This window comes from Heliangelus exortis, chromosome 1 (genome assembly GCF_036169615.1).
Source record: "Heliangelus exortis chromosome 1, bHelExo1.hap1, whole genome shotgun sequence".
Taxonomy (NCBI): domain Eukaryota; kingdom Metazoa; phylum Chordata; class Aves; order Apodiformes; family Trochilidae; genus Heliangelus; species Heliangelus exortis.
Window position 1 is genome coordinate 132,112,215 of NC_092422.1, and position 20,102 is coordinate 132,132,316.

At 38.9% G+C, this 20,102-nt stretch overlaps 1 protein-coding gene across 2 annotated transcripts in view; it reads right to left on the reverse strand.

Annotated features, from left to right (window-relative positions):
* PTPRR (protein tyrosine phosphatase receptor type R) overlaps window positions 1-20,102 on the reverse strand; it is a 137,582-nt gene that overhangs the window by 3,816 nt on the left and 113,664 nt on the right. For both annotated transcript variants that reach the window (XM_071766786.1, XM_071766793.1), the window contains 5 exons: window positions 14,851-14,930; window positions 12,603-12,740; window positions 6,219-6,329; window positions 5,012-5,169; window positions 3,768-3,881 (listed from right to left, as the gene is read on the reverse strand). In XM_071766786.1, coding sequence (XP_071622887.1) covers window positions 3,768-3,881; window positions 5,012-5,169; window positions 6,219-6,329; window positions 12,603-12,740; window positions 14,851-14,930 — 601 coding nt within the window. The remainder of the gene's footprint in view (window positions 1-3,767; window positions 3,882-5,011; window positions 5,170-6,218; window positions 6,330-12,602; window positions 12,741-14,850; window positions 14,931-20,102) is intronic.

Here is a 20,102-nt window from a genome sequence, read left to right on the forward strand (position 1 = left end):
ATTCCAGGTGGGCTCTCATGAGGAGCAGAATGGGAAGCCCACCTCCCTTGATCTTCTGGTCATGTTTCTTCCTATGCAGACCAAAATAGGGTTGGCTTTCTGGCTGGGAGTACAGAGCTGGGGGCCTGTCTTTCTATGAGTCACAATGAGCACGGCTGTTTGTCCATCCTGGGTCAAGATTTTGAGCGGATGGTCCATTTCCTCATGTTAACTCAGCACAGACAATTATGACACCTTATGTCCAATAATTCCTAAATCCTTATCCCTTTCTTGTGCAAGGCTCATGTTTAATAGCAAGGAATTCTCTGTGACCCAAAACATCAGTTTGTGCAAAAGGCTGTGTGAAAGAGCATTCCAGGAGGAAATCTGCTCAAGGAGGGAGGTTTCCTCCCCTGCATTCTTAGTATCCAAAAGGGATGTACCCACCTCCTGGTGTGCATCCTTCATCCCTTGCCAGTCCACAATGACAGCTCCTGAGCTGCTGGGTTCCCTGCTTCTACAGAACACTCTGGCATGATGCTCAGAAGAAGAGTCCCTGGTATCCTGCAGGCTCAGGGACTGTGACCAGCTCTGCCTGGGCAGCTATAGGAGAGGGAAGGGTCCTTTACCCTGCTCTCTGGCTTGCTCGTAGTGCAGCTGGATGCAGCCTCCTCCAGAATTAATGTGATTCAGGATTTGGGAATTTTTTTTTTAACCTGAAGTGATTAGTCAAAACACTTAAACAATGAATTGACGCACACTGGAAACTCTTTTCATCCTGTCTGAGGAGCCAAGAGCAAAGTTATCAGACATCATTCCAAGAATGTGCCTTTGAGGTTAAGAATGTGCAAAGTTTCTCAATATCACAGTAAGTCTGGAAGATGCCTCACATCAAACATTTCCTGTTTCTGTTGCAAAACATATAAAATGAACTTGGAAAAAAAAAAAAAAAGTAAGCTAAGCAGACCTGGGGGTATGTCGTTCTATGAGTTCACAGCAAGTGTGGCTGTATCTCAATCCTGGGTCAAGATTTTGAGTGGATGGTCCATTTCCTCATGTTAGCTTAGCACAGGCAATTACTGCCAGATCTGTTCGCCCCTAAACTTAAAATGAACAGCTAAGAAGAAAGTGGCATCTGGATATACCTTAACTGGGAAGAGCTCTCTCCTGTCTCATTCCCTGTTGGAGCTCTATTTCCAGAGGGGCAACATAGACACACGATGAAACTGGTTTTCAGTATAACTTTTTGCTGCTATCTGCAGTTTGTCTCATGCTGGTTTGGTTCTCACTGTGTGTGCGGGGCAGTGGGAATGTTTTGGTAAATCACTACAGCATCACTGTGAGTCCCTCAAGTGCATCTCTTTTCTCATGTTGCTGGATTCACTTTGGTAGACGTGTCCACGGATGCCTGTGATCCAAGTAAAAAATTGACACACAGGTGGATACCACCGTATGTGTTTGTTCCATCAGTGGGTCTGCATTTGGAAGGTGCAGCTCTGAGGATGAGCAAGACTGCCTGGGATCCTAGTGCAGGTGAGGTATCAGAGGTGAAACAATTCAGTTTGCCTCTTGGGCAGGTTTCTGGCTCTTAGGTTGTCAGATTAAGCTGTTCTGATGGACTCTCTTTTTTCTCTTTTGTGAGGGCAATCTGATGTACAAAGAAGAAACTGGAACTCAGCTGCTGGCCAAGACCATGAGGAAGACAACCTCATCTCTGTTCCTGCTGTGCTCTTGGTTGTAACTCTATTGCTAGTGCTGACCATGCTGGTAACACAGCTATGGACAGAGCCCACTCTTGCAGACACATCTAGTGGGATGATAAGTTCCTTTGGACAGCTTCATGCCATGTGTAACAACCCTCTCTCCCACACCACCTGCCAATGGCCACCACGTCAGGACTAGATCATCAGGGGAAACTGGACTAATGGAGCTTTGTCCATGTAATGGTGATACTCATCCACTTTATGACCCTGTGGTCTGGTTGGATTGGCAGCCACTGCTGCAGTCTTAGGAGCTGCTAAGCTCTGCCTTAGAAATTCTTGCTATAAACTGACTTCCAGGTGGGTGAGATCCATTCTTCAACATGGAAAATTAGAAAAAAGAGTTTCTTTACTGAGTTTTGCTCAGAAAAATGTCCTTAAAAATGACAGGATGGCTGAGAACATGAATAGCTGAAGTGCCTTAAAGAAGATCTCTGGAGTCTATTTATATATTCTGAAACTTGAAAAAATGAAAAAATACGCAAATCATGAGACTTTATAATTTTTATAACAAGCTTTGTGTCACTGAGATTGCTGTTATGAATATTTATAGTTGGGTCAGATTTCCAAGTTTATCTAGATTGCTAATACATATAAGAAAGTTAATTGGTCAGATACATGTGATGAAATTGGGTTGTCAGTTATAATGCTGAAAATTCGCATTATTTTTTCTATGGTTGAAATAATGACATGAAAAATGATGTACCTGAGAACTGAGTTTGCTTTCACTTCTCTACAATGGAGTGTAAAAGCAGTAAAAAAAAGGTTATATTCTAATAGAAATACTCAAATAGGGGAGAGCAAACCTTTTCTAATAAGACTTACAGATAGTCAGAATACAGTGCTGGAAATTTGGAGTTGATAATTTAAAACAGAGTAAGCATATTTTCCTTCAGCTCTTCCATCTTTTTTTGTTGCTGAAAAATTAGGTCAGGATCTCCTCTTGGAGAATTTTACCATCCAAGCATAAAGCACATGGTAGGGACAAGCAGAGGAGATGATCCATGAACATGGTCAATGATTCTGGTCCTTCTGCACTTTGTGGTTCCAGTATATTTCAGAGCTCTCCAGAATACAAAAATCCTGTAATCATCCCTTTGACCTGCACTGTTTTCCAACATTTGCACCCTTATTAGTTTCTTTCACTTAAAGAAGAAATTTATGTCAGAAGCAGCTAATATACTTGCAAAGAGATTATGTGATCTTGTACCTACAGCAGGAGAGGAAAGAGACCTCTCTATTCTTGCTGCAAACCTGTTTATTTACTTTATACAAGATCCTGTTTCCCCAAGCAGAACGAGAAAGAAAAGTACAACCAAACCAATAGCTTCCATTGTGCACAATACCCACATCCTCCTTTCCAAAACAAATCTCTCTTCAGACATGGTTTCACAGAACAAAGAACTCTGCAACAATGCTGGCTTACAGTGTTCCTGCTCCCAAGCTGTGAATTCAATCAGGGAATTGATCTGACTTAAGAAAATTTTGCAATAAATGCCTTGCTGTTTTCTTAAGCTAGGTACATTTGCCAACCCAACTCAGAAGAACCCCCAGCACAGCTGAGGGGATAGCAACAGCATCAGATTTGGCTCTCTTCACTGCAGAAAGAAACTACACACTGAGTGAGCTTGGATGCCATGGCCAATTCAGGCTCAAAGACAACCCCCTGCCTCCGGACTGCTCTGTGTATCTGGTGTGCTAGAGGTCCAGGAGGGGAAAAGAGAGGTGCCAAGTGCCCAGCAACCTCAGGGTTGCCATCCAAGGAGAATTCATTCAGTGGAGTGTCCCTGTTTCACCCAGAAAACAATATTTCTTACTCAGGATCTAAATAAAAATGTTATTTTCAGATAATGCTGTCGTAAGAGTCAGCAGCACTCATGGCAGACACTTCACGTAAAACAGCTTTCAACTGTGAAAAGGTCTGCAGAATCATTACTTAATAATTTCTTTTCATTACTGAATCATTTCAGTAAGATTTCAGAATCATTTCAGAATCATTGACCTCATTACAGTACTTCTGGAACTCACCGATCCACTCGTAGTTGGCAGACAATGCTCAATGCATCTACAACTCCCTCCTCCTTCAACTGCTGACAGCCAATGGATGTGGCAATAAAACATCCAGTTCTTCCTATACCAGCACTGAACAGAAGGCAAAAACAGGGGAATGGAGTTCACAGATCACAGGATTTAAGTAGAAAAAACCAAATAGATATAAAACCACTAAAAATACAAACCATGGAATTGCTGGAACCCACAGTTCCTGAGTGCATGAATAGCAAGGGTAATTTTGCAGCTCACATTGCAAGACAGAAATGAACAGGTGCACTATTCCAGCAGCTCAATTGTCATGGGTAATTTGTGAGGCTTATATGTTTCGAGCTTGCGCACCAGTTTATGGTAAGAAAAACTATTTTCCACTACAGAGTGCAAATATCCTCTGGCATAGTCCAAGCAAATGATGGAGGTATGCACAGAGATGAGGAAAAAGGCCACTGAAATGCAAAAGTCAGTGAGACTTTATGTTTGAAGCTCTAGATGTATAGAGGGATTTTCCTTACCATACCTCTAACATGAATTTCAAAAGGACCTAGAACCATGCTAAGGAAGTTAATCCCCTCTACTGTGATTCTGCAGAAGGGAGAGGGATTTGGTGCTGTAACTCTCCAGGTGTTCTTGATGCCAGTTAGGAAACAGACATTTTGGCATTGTTTTTCTTACTACTTAAATTGCAAAAATCAACAAATCAAGGCAATGAAATGGAATTTAGCTAGAATTTTTAGAAGGATATTCTCTGGTTCATTAAAATTTGTGTGAACAACACTCTACTCTTGAATGACATTTTCATCTTGAGTATCAAACCTTTGTGAAAACGTTCATAATGATGTGTTTTGGTCTCTGAATTTGTACCTAGTGCCTGCTGGTCAAAACTGACTTGGTTTATTACATTTTAGCCAACCAGTCACAGGGAATTCCTTTGACTTAGGCGGGTAATTATGCAACAAGACTAAAAAGAAAGCAAATAATGAGTAAGAAGCAGAAGATAAATATTTCTGTCTAGCTGTTTTTTCTCATTAGCAGAAATGGAGAACAGTTCAGAAACAATTTGCTAACAACAAGAGAATTATCCCCCAAACTAAAATCCTCAAATACAAACAGGAAAAGTCAATTGGCCTGAACAGGTTTTGGGGAATTTAGTCTTCCCCAAATATGTTCTCTGTTTACTGTGGCCTTGCTTTGGCCAGTCATTCAAGAGAAGGATTACACGTTACCTGCAGTGCACAATGACAGGCCCTCTGCCAGGTGATTCTGCCCTGTCTTCTTCTACATCCAGCATGAGCTGCAGCAGAGGCTGAGCACTGTCGGGGGTTTTGTGGTCCGGCCAGGATGTGTACCAGTAGTGTTTCACCCTCTGGGATTGACTCCCTTGCTGAAAATAACGTGAAGATTTTATATGCACATTTGTGGTGAACAAATCTTTTTATTTCTCTCAATGTTATGGTAAAAAGACAGTAAAAATGTGAAGACAGATTTAACAATTTTTTAAAAATTTTTATTAGAATCTCAGGACTCTGTTGGAGAACAGGCATTTTTCCATGGACAGAGCTGTAAGAAAGGTTTGTGTACCTGAAAACTAATCTTTCTCCAGCATTGTAAGCTCTGGTTGCTGACTACATGAATGTAGTCAGAGGCCCATGTTACATCAGCAATAAAATCTAGAGATATTAGCTTAACATGAGCTTCTGAATCTCTATATTATTATGTATTTCTGATACCTTTTGAGGACAATATCATAAAGGTCTGACAGTAAAATTACAAGAGTATTTAAGTTAAACTTGCAGAAGTATGTCCCATGCTTGGAAGTGTCCAAGGCCAGGCTGGATGGGACATTGAGCAACCTAGTCTGGTGGGAAGTGTCCCTGCCTATGCAGGGGGGTTGGAACTAAATGATCTTTGAGAACCCTTCCAACTCAAAGCAGTCTGTGAAGGACTGCCCGATATGGGGAGTGACTAAGAACGGAAGCATCTGCCTTATTTTGCACAGTAGTGTTTAGTTAGAACCATGAAAGCATGAAGTTTTCCTTATATGCTTTTATTTCATATTCTCGAACAAGCTACAGATGCACTCAGCACACAACATGAGAAGCATCTATTCCAGAATGATGCTATGCTAGTTCTTTCATTAACTAAAATCCCATTACATCACACTGGCAGTGCTAGAAAAGCCTCAAAGCAAAACAAATTTGAGAGACTGAAGCTTACACTCTTTCTGAAATATTTTTTATTGCCAAAGATACAAAGAAGCAATACAGGAACTGTTCCTGTTCCAGTGCTTTGGTCTCAATCTTACCTTGCAGCTGTGAGCTTCATAGCTCAGTTACTCCTCTTGTAAAAATGTATGCCCTTTAAAAAAAAAACTTCAGTTTCATTCAACATTAAAAATTAAAGCATTAGGAACAATGCTTCTCAGATTGTTACCTTTATTGTAAGGTGACGGACAGTATAGTTCTCGCATTCTTGTACACTGTTAACAAGGACTTCAACCTTCCCATAGATTCCTCTTTTTTCTGGCCAATAGAGCACACATTTCTGAAAGCAAGCATCAGTGTCATCAACAAACTGGATCCTGGAGCCATATTCATATCTAATATTTACACAGAATGTATTTGTCTGGATTAATTAATATTCAATGTATTAGTTCAGAATATTTCAACCGAGGCGTTACTCATGTCTGAAGAATTCCTAAATAAGATATTGCAGGATTCTTAATAAATTACTTAGGCCTGATTTTCAGGATCAGAGTTTTTCATATATGGATCTCTATCACTGAATGCTCTAAACAGCTGTTTTTATTCTTAACAGATCAACAATGTTCAGTTATGGGAATTATTTTCCACATTCAAAATTAATTTGTTTAGAACATTCTATAATTCATAGAATGAAATTTATGAAGATTACTCTTTGCAAATGGGGTTTCATTCTGAGCAAGAGATTCAGAACTTGTCCTCTTGTCATGAGACTTTTTGTCTTCTTTACTCTCCTGAACTCTGATACAACGAAGCATGTAAATGTACCCTTAGAACCTTGCAGAACTCGATGGAACTTAATGTTCTTTTAAAAATATTTTGCAGAATCTAAGCTGTCTACTATATAACCTACTGAAAGTGAACATTAAAAAAATCCGTCATTCTTGCTAGAGCTACACAAAATTATATAGAGTATTCTTATTGAATAAGTAGTGTTATACTTTTTCAGCAATGTAAATGATCACCATCTACTAAAAAGGAGATGATAAAATAGTATTTACCATATAAACCCTTTTATGTTTCCCCTACAACAGTTTGCTTATCTTCAAGTCAACTGCTGCTTCATATTGATTTCCTCTGAAGTATCTCTATAGTCTACATATAAACAAACATCCCTGTTATATAAATACTCCTCTAAAAGTAGATGCATTTGAAAATAACATTTTCTGAAATAATTCTGGAAAATACGGCTTTTCATTAAATTAAAAGAAAACCCCAACAATTAAAGAAAAACTTATAATATTCTATGCACAGCTGAGAGAACGCAGTTCTACAGTAATAGGAAGCCCAGAAAGCACTTGTTTGTATTTCCTCACAAACTCTTGCTGAAGAAACTGTTGCATATTTATACAGCAGCCTACATTATGCAGCAAAATGAAACAATCCCTTTAATATAATTAATTGTCATAAAGCATTACTCCCAGCAAATCCTGCCAAAAATAAATCAGAAAAAAAAATAACAATGAAATGCAAGGCTTTACAGCCAGGTGTGATCTTTAAGCTGCTACTCTACTCGATAGAGCTGATTCAACTGAATCATCTCTATTGTATAAATACTTCTCTAAAAATACATGCTCATTACCTTAATAGTGTAAGGTGTGTGAAAGACCCCTTTTCTGAAATAATGCTGGCCATTTTGACTGGCTTCATTCAAATTCTGCCTTTTGCAGTTACTCGAACATCCTAAATTTGCTGTCTCCCTGAAGACATCAAGAATAGCAGTACGATACTCAGAAATTTGTATGAAAAAAAGCGTTCAAAAGTTCCACAGTTCCCCCATGTGACATATATAGCTGCTATCATCTTCCAGATTTGCACTTCATGCCCCTCCCTGGGATTGTAGTTTTCAGTGCTAATATGGGAAAAAGAAAAGTCCAAACACATAATTGTACCACAACAATCAACAATAGTTGAGTCAACCCCTGAGACCTGATAAATGTGAGCATGCGATGCTCACTACAAAGCCCTGAGGTACTCCAGAAGAGTGTTTTTCTTGACTCTTTCCCAGAACTGGAATAGGCATCTTGCACTGGGTGGACAATGAAATGGGGCTGTTCATTAAAATAACTTTCATTTAAGAATCTGTCTATATTTAATGAGATTCAGCGAGTTATTTTTAACATAGTCTTCATGCATCTTCTTAAAGTACCATTTGTTACTGCTTTAAATACTAGACAAAAGCAGAGATGGGATCATCTGGCTCAGGCACATCTAAAAAGACAGACATTTGGAGGAATCAACATGTTTTAGGAAGGTAATTGTGATAAAGGGATAAAGACGGAGATGGGACAGATAAGCGTATCAGACACACAATGAATAATATAAAAATTCCCAGGACTATCAGCAAAAAAAAGTAAATTGCTTCAAGATACTCCTTGAACCTTAGAGAAAATTCCACTGGTCCCAGGAAGGTATATTTTAAACTTGTTCAAAAGCTAACACAGTGATTAAGAAGCATGCTCTGTAGCCTCATGTCTGTAGTCACTAAAAGCTCATCTCCTACAGTATATAGCAGAAAAAAGGAAGAATCCACTTGTTCTTATCATGATGTGTCCTCCACTCTTTGTGCTGGTCCTGATTCTGTCCCTTGCTGATATTTCAGGCTTCACAGTTTTCCTTTCAGCATGTGTATCTATTACAGCATTTTCTAAATAGGCTACATATTTTCTGATCTTGGGGTTCAGCATACATAGTCAGCAAACATATAAGAGCTATGAGCAGGAATTTTAAAAAGATGTTTAAGCTCAAAAAAGATGAAAAAAAAAAGCACAACTTCCTGACCAACTTGTATGCCAGCCAAGAGCCTGAGAATCTTCTTATAGTCATGTGGAAAATTTCACCTTCTTGCCATATTTCAAATTACCCCCACAGATTCATGTCCATTGATTATTTTTTTTTACCAATAAGTAATTTTTTATTTCTGATCTGGCACTTGACTTTTTTTTTTCTTTTTTTTTTTTTTTTTTTTTTTTTTTTTAAAAGAAACAACATTCACTGACCTGAACAGGAAGTTTATACATGAAACAGTATCTCACATGACCTTTGATGTCAGCCTTTGTCCTTCTCCCTCTGAGAGGGCTGCAGACTTTGTCTCCCTCCATCCCCTGTCCTGTTTCCTTGTGTGACCCATCCCAGGTACCAGGCTTCAAGGGTTGCTCCTTCACTACTGAGTAAGGTCTGGCCCTGTCTCCCATTAGGGCTGGCACCTGCTGTTTGCTGGGGCCTGTCTGTGCTCAGGAGCTTTTGTAACCTGCCAGGAAGTGTTTCTACTGCAGCCTGGTCCCCCAGACATCTCTGCTGAAGCGAGGAAGTCTTCCTCAGCTGATGAGTTATTTACTTGCTTTCCTTTTCCTGGATTTGGATCCTGAACAAAGTTGGTTTAACAGTTCTCAAATGTTAGTGAAGTTGCTTTACTCCAGCTATACTTCTTTAACTTTTCATATAGCTATGCTAACAAATTTACACATTAGATATGCCAATAACCAGGCCAATATACAACAGTAATGAATAATTACAATTCAAGAATCCTTTTTTTTAATTATCCTGTCATTATTAACTCAAGCATAAGCAGTATACGTTAGGATGGCTTGCAGGATTTATCTTCATATATCCTCTATGTTTGGACCAAATCTTCTTAAGTTTTCAAAACCTAAACATACCTATGGTGCCAATACTTAACTAATAGGTTATCTTCAAAGAGGCTTATGTGAATTCTACAAGAGGCAGGATTTCTGAATTCCAAAATATACTTTGCTTTGTACAAGGTAAGTCTATAGATAGACTGAGGGAAAAAAAAAATGATACATGAAAAATATTTTGAGTTTTAAATAGTGAGTTAACAAGATTGTCCTAGATAATTACTGACCACAACATTGACATTATCAAACAAGATTTACATTACTCAAACTGAATAAACATGCACTGTTTAATGTGCCTGTCAGTACTATTTTTTTCTTGCTGGTACCTTCTAAAGATAAACAAAATCTACATTATCTATGGAATATGTAGAATAACTTTGAAAAGAAGCTGATAATACATAAGTCTATAAACCTCTATATAGAATCATATAGAACTCTATAAAATTCCTACACTCCACTTTTGGTCTAATTTTGATTGCTCAGATGTCATGACTAAACTATCAGTAATATCTGAAGTTTGTATGTGCCTTATGGATAAAGCTTTGTAAGATCGTGTCCTAAAATATTACCACAGAATTCGGGATGGTCACTCTCAGTGGGTGATTCATCTCATCCTCTCAGGGTGGGAGGGATCCTCCTCTGGAAGTGACTACAGCTCTTCAGTGATCAGGCTACCTAAATCACTAGATAAGAAGTGTGTTTCCTCATATTAACCTGAAAGTTATAACCTAGAATTTCAAGTTTCTCATTATTTATCTAGGCAGAAGTTCCTTTGACATGCGTTCTCCTTGCCCAGTAGATTTCCCATCTGTTCAGACATTGTGCAGCTTTGAGAACAGGTTTCATAGATTCTGCTTAAAATACTCTTAGCCCCCATAGTTCCTTCAGCATTATTTTTGCTTACAAAGCAACCTCATTTTTTAGTAAGACTTGAATGAAAAAGAAAATACAGTAATGTAATGCTCATGATTTTTTTTCCATGCAGCAATTTTGCTCAGCACTCCACTTTCATGTTATATCTTCATGTACTTCACAACAACTGTTGCCAGAGATCTGATACTCTCTTTTGTGGAGAGGTGGATGTGAATGAGTGGTTGAGTAGGCTTTCAAATATGAAGGCATTTGTATTGTGGATGTACATCCCTGAAAATGATGGAAATAAAGCAGACCACAGGGAGGAGAAAATATGAAGTGCTGTTATGCTAAATAACATCTGCTCTTGCTTTCTCTGTGGGGAGCAAATACTTGAACAGTGGAGTTAATGTGCCGAGCATAGTCGTTAGGTGAACTGTTTTCTTTTCAATAGCAAGCAAGGTTTCAGGAGGAACACACTAATGGTGGGAGAGTTCCTAAGGTTTCTAGACAGCTTATGCAAACACAGCCTCTCTTCATAGCCTGGGAACGATTTGAAATTCCCCACTCTTTCTATTAGGAGGAAATTACTACTGCCAGGCCACAACAATGCAGAAAACCACCAGTGCTTGGAGTGTGTGTAACTCAGGTAAACACAGGGCTTCCTGACATGATGGAAACAACTGGGCACTTCTTTCAAGTCATTCTTCTTACACAGTGTCAGATGTGAGCATTTAAACAGTCAGCATTTCCTCAGTGAAATACTTATTCTTTTGGCCAATTAGGCTGGGGTAAATTTTCTACAGTTTCAGCAGAAATCTTTCTAGTGTAGGCTTCTCAACACTTGTTTGAACAGCCCAGTTCAAAGTGGCACCTGGTTTGGAAATACATCTTGCCATAGTTTAAAGGGCCAATCTACTTTCTACACACATCTTGCTTGAAATCCACTGGATGTTAAAGCAAATTTGTATTAGAAGCTCAAACTCATTGTGACAAAGAGCCAAGGAGTGATCAGATGCAGAAGAAAGATGAGTAGGCCCACTGAGTCCACATTTAAATGGAGCAGTGAGCTTGAGCCCTGGGAACTCACTCAGGATCTTGGCCCCTTCATCACTCAACCTTCATAAACTTTCTCTGCCATCACATATAGCTGACTTTGAAGGACAGGGGTGTGAGTGGAGCAGGGGCATTATAGTCCTGGTGCTTACCTAGGATAGTGTTGAGATTTGGTTGAGGCACATACTTGGAGCGGGGAATTACTACCAAGTCTAGCAGTTCAGACACAAGAAAGAAGTAAAATTCTCCTTCTTGTCCACAAGCCCTGTAAACCACTTATTGAACATTCAAATTTCCAAAACAGAGCTTTGTGTTGGCCCTCTGCACAGGAGGGTGATTTTAATTCCTAGTGCCTGGCAGTGACAAATGTGGACTCTGGCACTACCAAGAAGAGCCTGGCAACAACTCACATGAACACTACATAAGTTATAAAAGATGTAGTTGGAAACCAATCCAAAAGTCAGAGAATGTGTAACAGGCCATTAGCAATTGTCATATCTACTTGATGCTAAGGTAAGAAGTCATGTATTTCCATTCTAGCCAAGTTCATCCAAGGTCCTAGCATTCTTGAGCCCAAGATATGCTTCTGGGATGGTCCAGAAAATTTCTAAGATCTGGAATGGATTAAAACCCTACCATTACAGCAAAGTACAATCTTCAATCATGTCAGTAAAACTCTAATCATAATGTAACAGCAAGTAACAAGAAATACAGAGGTGACCAACTAATGAATGAGGTATTTCTTAAAATATTAGGAACCCAGCAGCACAGATCTAGAAAATGGAATTTCTTTTTGTTTTTTGGTTTTTGTTGGCTTTTTAAATACATCTTTTATGACTACTAGACAATTGCAGTTGGTGTATTTATCTACCCCAACATTACTTTTCACATTGTCAATTACCAGAGCATTTAAGAGCTGGTTATCCACTAGCTTCCTTTCATATCTGTTAAGGTTCCTTCTATAGTACACAGACATTGAAATAATTTCTCAGATTAGGTAGTTGTCATACCTCATTTTTTTCTTTCAGCTTTGTGATCATAACAATGACAGGGCTGTCTTCTTGCCAAACCATCTGCCAGAAATCATTCACGGTATTAATCATGGGTCCCTGAGTTGCAATGAAAGCCTTCTCCTTACCTCCATATCCCTGGTTTAGAAACAGACAGAAAAGCATTTACTTTAAAATCACATAATGAACCAAAATTGGAGGTGAATATTCTAAAAGAGCAGAAAATGGAATCTGGAATTAAAAAAGCAACCCAAACATTATTTTAAGTGAAGAATTTGTAACATTAGAAGACATCAGAAATTTTTCAGCAAAACAATTTTTCTTCTGGAAATTACTAATTTGATGGACTGAAATGGACCTAAGGTTATATCAATTGCTCTCAAGTTTCCTTCCTTGCTTGGCTACTTATAAATTTGTCTATTCTCCAAGCTGTCAGGACTTCCCATCATTCAGTGGTACCTTACTCCATGATTTATATGGCTGTAGTGCTTGCAAGATAGTTTACAGTCAACAAGCCTCAGAAAAAAAAAAATACATGAACACTTGCAGAGTCAAAGACTGCTCTGCACTGTTGCTAAGGCTGAAGAAGTGCTTTTGTGAGACCTTATAGGAGGGACAGTGTTACCAGTATGGGTTGTTCCAAGACACTCAAGTGTAAAGGAGGTAAATAGTTGCAAACAGAAGGAAGTAAAAGGCAAGAAGAGATGGGAAAAAACCTTCTTATTTTGCAGTTGAGATGGCAACCTTGTGAGTTTGTGCAGTGACGGGGTACCCTACAGTGTACCCTACAGTACCCTACAGACACAGATTAGGAGATCCTGGCAATGCCTGAATGGGATGAGCAAACGGAGCGTGGCTGGAGGTGGTGTGGGAGCCTCTAGCTCTGAGTCTTTCTTCTGCGTGCCTTTTTCTCTGATAGCTGTTGCATGAACTAATGGGATAGATTCTCAGCTGGTGTAAACAGCCCTCCTTCTTCTCATTGATCTGCCTGAACACACTTTGTCCAAGGAAGGTGTGTCAGGATCCCAGTGATCCTAATGATATTATGTACATGGATTTGAAATTTCATTTCATCACTGGATTATTTTCTGCAGTTGCTGACAGTTCAGCTGGTGGTAGCAGCAGGAGAAATCACAGTATGTTGGCCTGAAGGGTGCTGGCATGGGGAAAAGGGACACTTCAGGAAACTAGAAACATGGCCTGGCTGATGGAAGAGTTGCTCTCTAAAGAGAGCCACTCTGCTTACTTACACGATTACACCTTACATACTAGACACTGAAAGTACAGAATGTAACGTGAGGCAGGGTAAGGCGCATGGGAATGGGTATGTAAATATTTGTGTGCTGTTAGTTAAATAAGCAACATCACTACAGACCTCTGGGCCCAAATATCAGTGGCACTATTGTGTTTATTCCAGTTGAGGATTTGGTCCATAACTATGATCATACATTTAGTTTTGCAGGTAGAGGAATATACTCCTAAAATATGAGTGAAGTGGTTTCTTAGTAGTGTATTCAGCACACACTTGCCACAAGGTCAAGAAGGCTGTGTGTGTATGTGATTGAGGATTATGAAATAGGTGACAGAAATAAGGCTTTCAACAGGGTTTATGCTGGTGAAGTCTTTGCATCATGTACAGGAGGTAAATATGTGAACAAGTATGTGTGCTCGTGCACATTTGTAAATCTACCACATCTGCTTATGCTCCTTCTAACAAACTCACTACAGCATTTATTTAATTACTTAATTGATGATTTCAGGACTATCAATTTATTTAGTTATTTATGAAAAAAACCTATCACCGCTGAATCTGTTTGTGGATAAGATGACAGCAAAGAGCAACCATACAGCTTACATTGCGGTTGATGCTGATCTTTTCACCAACATAATGGTATCACTGTCACTATTAAAAGTATTTTAATACTTTTCTGTATTGTAAGACAGTGGGAAAATATTAAAGGGGAAATATTGATTTAAACAGAAATAGTAATGCATATATTTCTTTATGATTTTAATAAAGTATTTTATAAATTATTTTTCTTACTGTAACCATTATAGTCCATTCATGGCTATGTGATCTTTGTCAAAAGCCGCTTACAAAACAATTTCTATCACACAAAGAAAAAGATGAGGATTGATCAATGAAGATGCATAGGAATAAAATGAGTGGCACCTTGGCAAAATAAGCTATTCACACAGAAAATCAAATATTGTTTCAAAAGCACAGGAAGAGTATACATTTACTTACCCTAATGTAGTTAGCATTTATGTAGGTACTCAAGGAGTCAGATGGATTTTTTGGTGTCAAATATACTCTGCTTAGAGGATCTAAGAGCACAAGGAAGATGGAAATTGAAAAGAAAACCCAAGATTAGAAGATCTCTATAGAGAATCAAAGACTTGCTGAAGAAAATAATCTACTGCCATTTGGGGTTGCAAAGCAGTAAAGCATTCTGTATTACATTCTCCACCCTGCAAAGAGTCACCATATGTAATTAAGGCAAATCTATACTGCACAGTGCTGGGCTGTACAGAAGTATCTTAGCAAGCTTTGAACATTGAAGCAGCATTATCAGGTTAAGGCAATGTTCAACAAGATCTATTCTCTGTGTGTTGAGTATTAAGCTGACCTGCCTAGACTGGCTCTGAAAGCCATCTCATATCATTGCACAGTGTTGCATAATTACATCAAGTCCTTTGGATTCAACTTTCATCTTTGCCATAAGCTGTACTGTTTCAGTAAGTATAGTTAGCTTTAAATTAAGAAAACGTCCCTCTGCCTGGGATGAAACCAGCCATGTGTTTTTTATAGGAATTTAAGGGTTTTGACTAGGCAATCAATATCCCTTCCTTAAGTCCTAAGTTCTCATCATAGTTTGTGATTGTTCATGTATACTAGGCTGGAGACAAAATGCCAAAATACGGGAACATTTTTCTTCATGCTCTTTCTTTCACTACCTTGGGATGATCTACAATGAATGCACGGGGGGCCAATTGTGTGGAGTTGGGAGTTACTAAATTAGTCCTGCACAGGAAATTCTTGTTGCTTCTTTTTGATGATGTGATTCCCCATGCGTTATCCTTTTGGAATTAAAGCTAATAAATTCTCAATTACATGGCATAACAGAAAGGAATAAGAAGAGGAGGAGCAAGGTGCCTACGCTGAGGCTCCCTGTGGAGCTTGACTTTCTTCCCATCTTTTTTTTAAAAAAATATTCTACTGTTAACAAAATTATACAGAAGTATTTCTGTATTGAAAAAATAGTATTTTCTTCTGGTAATTTCTTATATAATGCTTAGAATTGTTGTCCCAAAAGTGGGGTCCATTGCCTGTTACGCAAAAAGCCAATCCACGCACAGAGTTGAGATCTAATACCCAGTTCTGTGCAGAACAATGATCAAGGTGGTATTCCACAAAACAAGCTCAATTTCCCTCAAGTTCCCACAAGTTCTACTTTTGTACCCAAAAACTTGAGAAAGAACTTTATCTGTAGCATTATTCTATCATCTGCAGACACAATTGGTTAACAAATTCCTTGCTCCCATTTAAAGAGGCAATGCTCAAATTTCTCTATGCATGCTTGAAGAGAAGGGAGCTTTTTATTAGTAGGGGTTCCTCTAGGCTGTGAGTGGGTATATTAGTATGCTAATAACTCATTAATGTATTAATGGTATGTTAATACATCTAATTCAATTACTCAGTATTTTTCTATCCACTGCCCAAAGATGTAACCATGAAAAGTTGTGGGGAGCTGTGGGGAGTGCACATCCCTGTCATCTGTCTTAAGAGCTGGCTGTTGACTCCTTGGGATTTGTTTTTCTCTAAATGGAATCTGGTTTTGTAATTCTTATTGTGACGTTATTATGTGAGCCCTATTTTTATTCTGTATGTCTCTATTGTGTGATTTTTCCACAGATGTGATTTTTTTTCTCTAAAATTTTACTTATTTCAACTAATAACTGACATCAGAATCTGCAGCTCTTTGACAATATGTTTTTGGCAGTAAATATACCTGTTGGATTGGAAATAATCTCCGGATATCTGTTTTGCTGAGTTCAATCTAAGTAATATGTTTGAAGATACATACATGGATTCTGAACCGGAGAGTGGTAGGAAAATGTAATTTATTATGTGTCCCTGATGTTTACACAGCAAATATATATTTGATGTACCTAAGTTGTAGCAAGGATGTGCATTTTCACAGTTGCTTTTGGATTTCTTTTGTGACTTTCATCCTGTTCCTAAGAACAAGATAAAACCCCTCCCAAACAAAGGAAGAGCAAGGGAGACCCCAAACGTTCTTTGGGTCCTTTTCCCACGGGAGGTCACAGGAGCTCCTGAGACAGGAATAGAGCCTTTGCAGGACCCAGACTTGTGCTTTGAAAGAATGTTTCTTAAGAATGTGAAAATGAATACCACTTCTAGTTCAAAGTCTGTGCATGGAAGTCTTGTCGTCTGTGTTAATAACACATATGAACCCTGGTTAACTTGTGTTACTATCTCTTTGTACTAGCTTTCCCAGCTTCTTCACTCAGAGCTGGGGGGGCGGGGTGTTGTTTTATTTTGTTGTTTTGTGGGGGTTTTTTTTTCCCCTTAACAATATGAGGACAGGAAACCTCTCATTCCTTTTCAGCACAGAGTGATTACTAGCCATTTCCACAAATGCCTCAGGCTATGTGGCCTTGGAAAAACACCCCACCCGCTTCCTCCAGTTAACACAATGCCTCTGATTCTTGTGTAGCTTGACCCCTACCTTAAAAAACCTCTTCCAAGCAGACTTAACATCCAGTTTAGTTGTCATGTCTTTAGATAAATCCCCTGCCACTAAATTTGTTTCACAGTTTCTGAGACCTCCTTCCAAGTCCAATCAACTAAACGAACACTGCTTCTGAACGGGAATTTTTTTGTAAATTAACAGTCCTGATAGGTTATGAAATAGGTTAAGTGCTGTAAACTCAACTCTGAAATGAGGAAAACCTGAGCACCGCTAAAAATCCAGAGCCATTATGCAATTATCAGCCACAAATAGAAGTAATGAGCTTCCTCATGAATGACAAATACCTACCAGGGAATAATTGCCTTAAGGATGATGAAGTTGGAGAGACTGAAGTTATAGCAGAAAGACACAGATGGTGGATGCAAGGCTGAATTCATCATTGTTTGCAAAGCATCTTGAAACACAGCAGAGATGTTAAGCACTTACAATTACTAACAACAAATGCCCCACAGAATTTTGGCTGAGGCCAAATTACTGCTGTTCTCTTCTGTGCACCTAGGAAATTTGGAATAGCCCTCCCACAGAGGAGAACAAACTTCTAACTCCATCTTTAAGAAATTAATACTGGTATAAATTTATCAAACTGGGGAGTAGGAGGCAGTAAAGGGGTCTGTAGCATACCTCATGACACTGCCCATGTGTCATGGAAGGGAACAAGGTGGGCACTGCCAGACAGACTCTCCCGCTTCCATTGATACTGGAGGTTCATCCTTTCCATGAAGACCACTTTGTCATGAAAACCCAGGGCTTTCTCCTGTTGAAAGGCTCTATTCGTTGGGAGGTGGATACAAAGTACTGTGTTTTTTTTTCCTTCTTCCATTTAGATGGCTACTTTATATTGTTTATTACAGGGGAACTTTTGCATTTGTATGATTTCCAAGATAAGTCACTTGTTACTCCAGTCCTATTTCCCATACCAACAGTAGGTGTAACATACTGTGAGAAGGGCTGTCCTTCAGGTATTTCTGTTTTGTTAGTAGGAAAGGAAGCCAAAACGTTTGTGAGGCAGACTGCTCTCACACCTGCAGCCCAAAAGATCATAAATCTTTCGGTTATTTACCATTTAGACATTCTGAAATTCAGCCGCCCTCTCTTTTGCCTGGTTTTGCTTGCAGTCTAGAAATTATTATGGATTATTTGGTATTATGGTATTATTTGGTAAACATTGTAACACAGAAGGTGGAAGAATGATATTGGATGGCATTCCCAATTTCAAGCAGGTGGAGAATAGGCTATTAGACTTGCAAATAATACAACTGCCTCAAAACACATGATGTATAAACATCTGTAATCTATGAATAATGTTTTAGTCTCATCTCAATAATTTCCTGGTATTTCCAAAGTAGTCCAGGATTTCTTAATGGAAAGCTTAATAGATTTATCATGGTGAGCGCTTCTGCATTTTAAAACATGCTCTAGCATTAAAAAATGAAGTTTAATTCATAGAAATCTTTCTTATCTACTAATGATAAGGTCTGTCTAAAAAGGATTTACATTTTTAACTCTGCAGTCTAACATGGATAAATTATTGTAACACTAGATATTTACAAATATTATCAGTGTTACAACACTGGAGACCAGAACTAGGACATATTTTGTTGACACTGAATCTCACTCAGAGTTTCTCCTGCTTTATATATCTGATTTTTTTTCTGTGGTTTTTGAAAGTCTATTGGTGGTGATATTGCCTTCATTAGGGAGTGAGACTGGAGCTAACATGACCATTTATAGTCAGGACTGTAGTGCAAGGGAGCTTGAAAATTCTCAGCATCAAGAAAATGGTTTTCCAGCATTTGTCTATCAGCTTGAAAAATTAAGTTTTTTGTTCATACAAATTCAATTTAAGTTTCCCATTGTCTTTTAACTGGTGTGCCAGAGCCATTTTTAAGTCAAGCACTTCATGCAACACCTTGTGGATTTGTAGGCCTGACCAGTCAAATGCTTTCTACCTTCTTGTTACTGTGAAACTGCTGCTCTGCCATTAATATGTTTCATGTCAGCTTTTACCCTGAGAGTACTCTTCAGAATAGGATAAGGAATGACATCTGGGTACCTTGGGTGTCTTGCACACACAAAGGCACCCAAAGAATAGCGTTAAACCACTTCTCGCTTTATACCCAGGAGCCCATGCATGCTCTGAAGCACCAGAGGAATTCTGCTTCTGGTTTGAGGTGGGAAATTGAAATAGGGCTGTGACACTGAGGCCCTGCTGCAGGGACACGTAGCAGGAGCTGCAGGGCACAGCAGGCAAAGGTGAAGTTGTGGAGTATGAGGATGAGAAGGGAGCAGTGGGGATGGTGTTCTGCAGTGGGAAATCTGTGTGCAGGATTTGGAACTAGCTCAGAGGGAGCAAAAAATGGTGTAGGTGAATGGCAGAGGTAATGCTGCTTAAGATACTGAGTGGGGTTTCACAGGACCAGCAGGTAGGGTCAGGAGGTGGGACAGAGAAACAATTATTTTAAGGCACAGTTCAGATACTTGCTTCTGATCCCACACTGTCCTCTCATTAGTTGCATCAGCTTATTATTATAAAGCAAATAACACTTAAAGGCATCCCAGCGCTTGCCTAAGAGTGTTGGCTATTTCATACCACAACTGAACTATTTTTATAGGAATGTAACATTTCCCACACTGTATAGTTTTCCAGAGAGAATAATCTTCATTAGATACACATTTTATTTCACATGAGTATGTTTGTCTGGTAGCATCCGTTATGATAAAC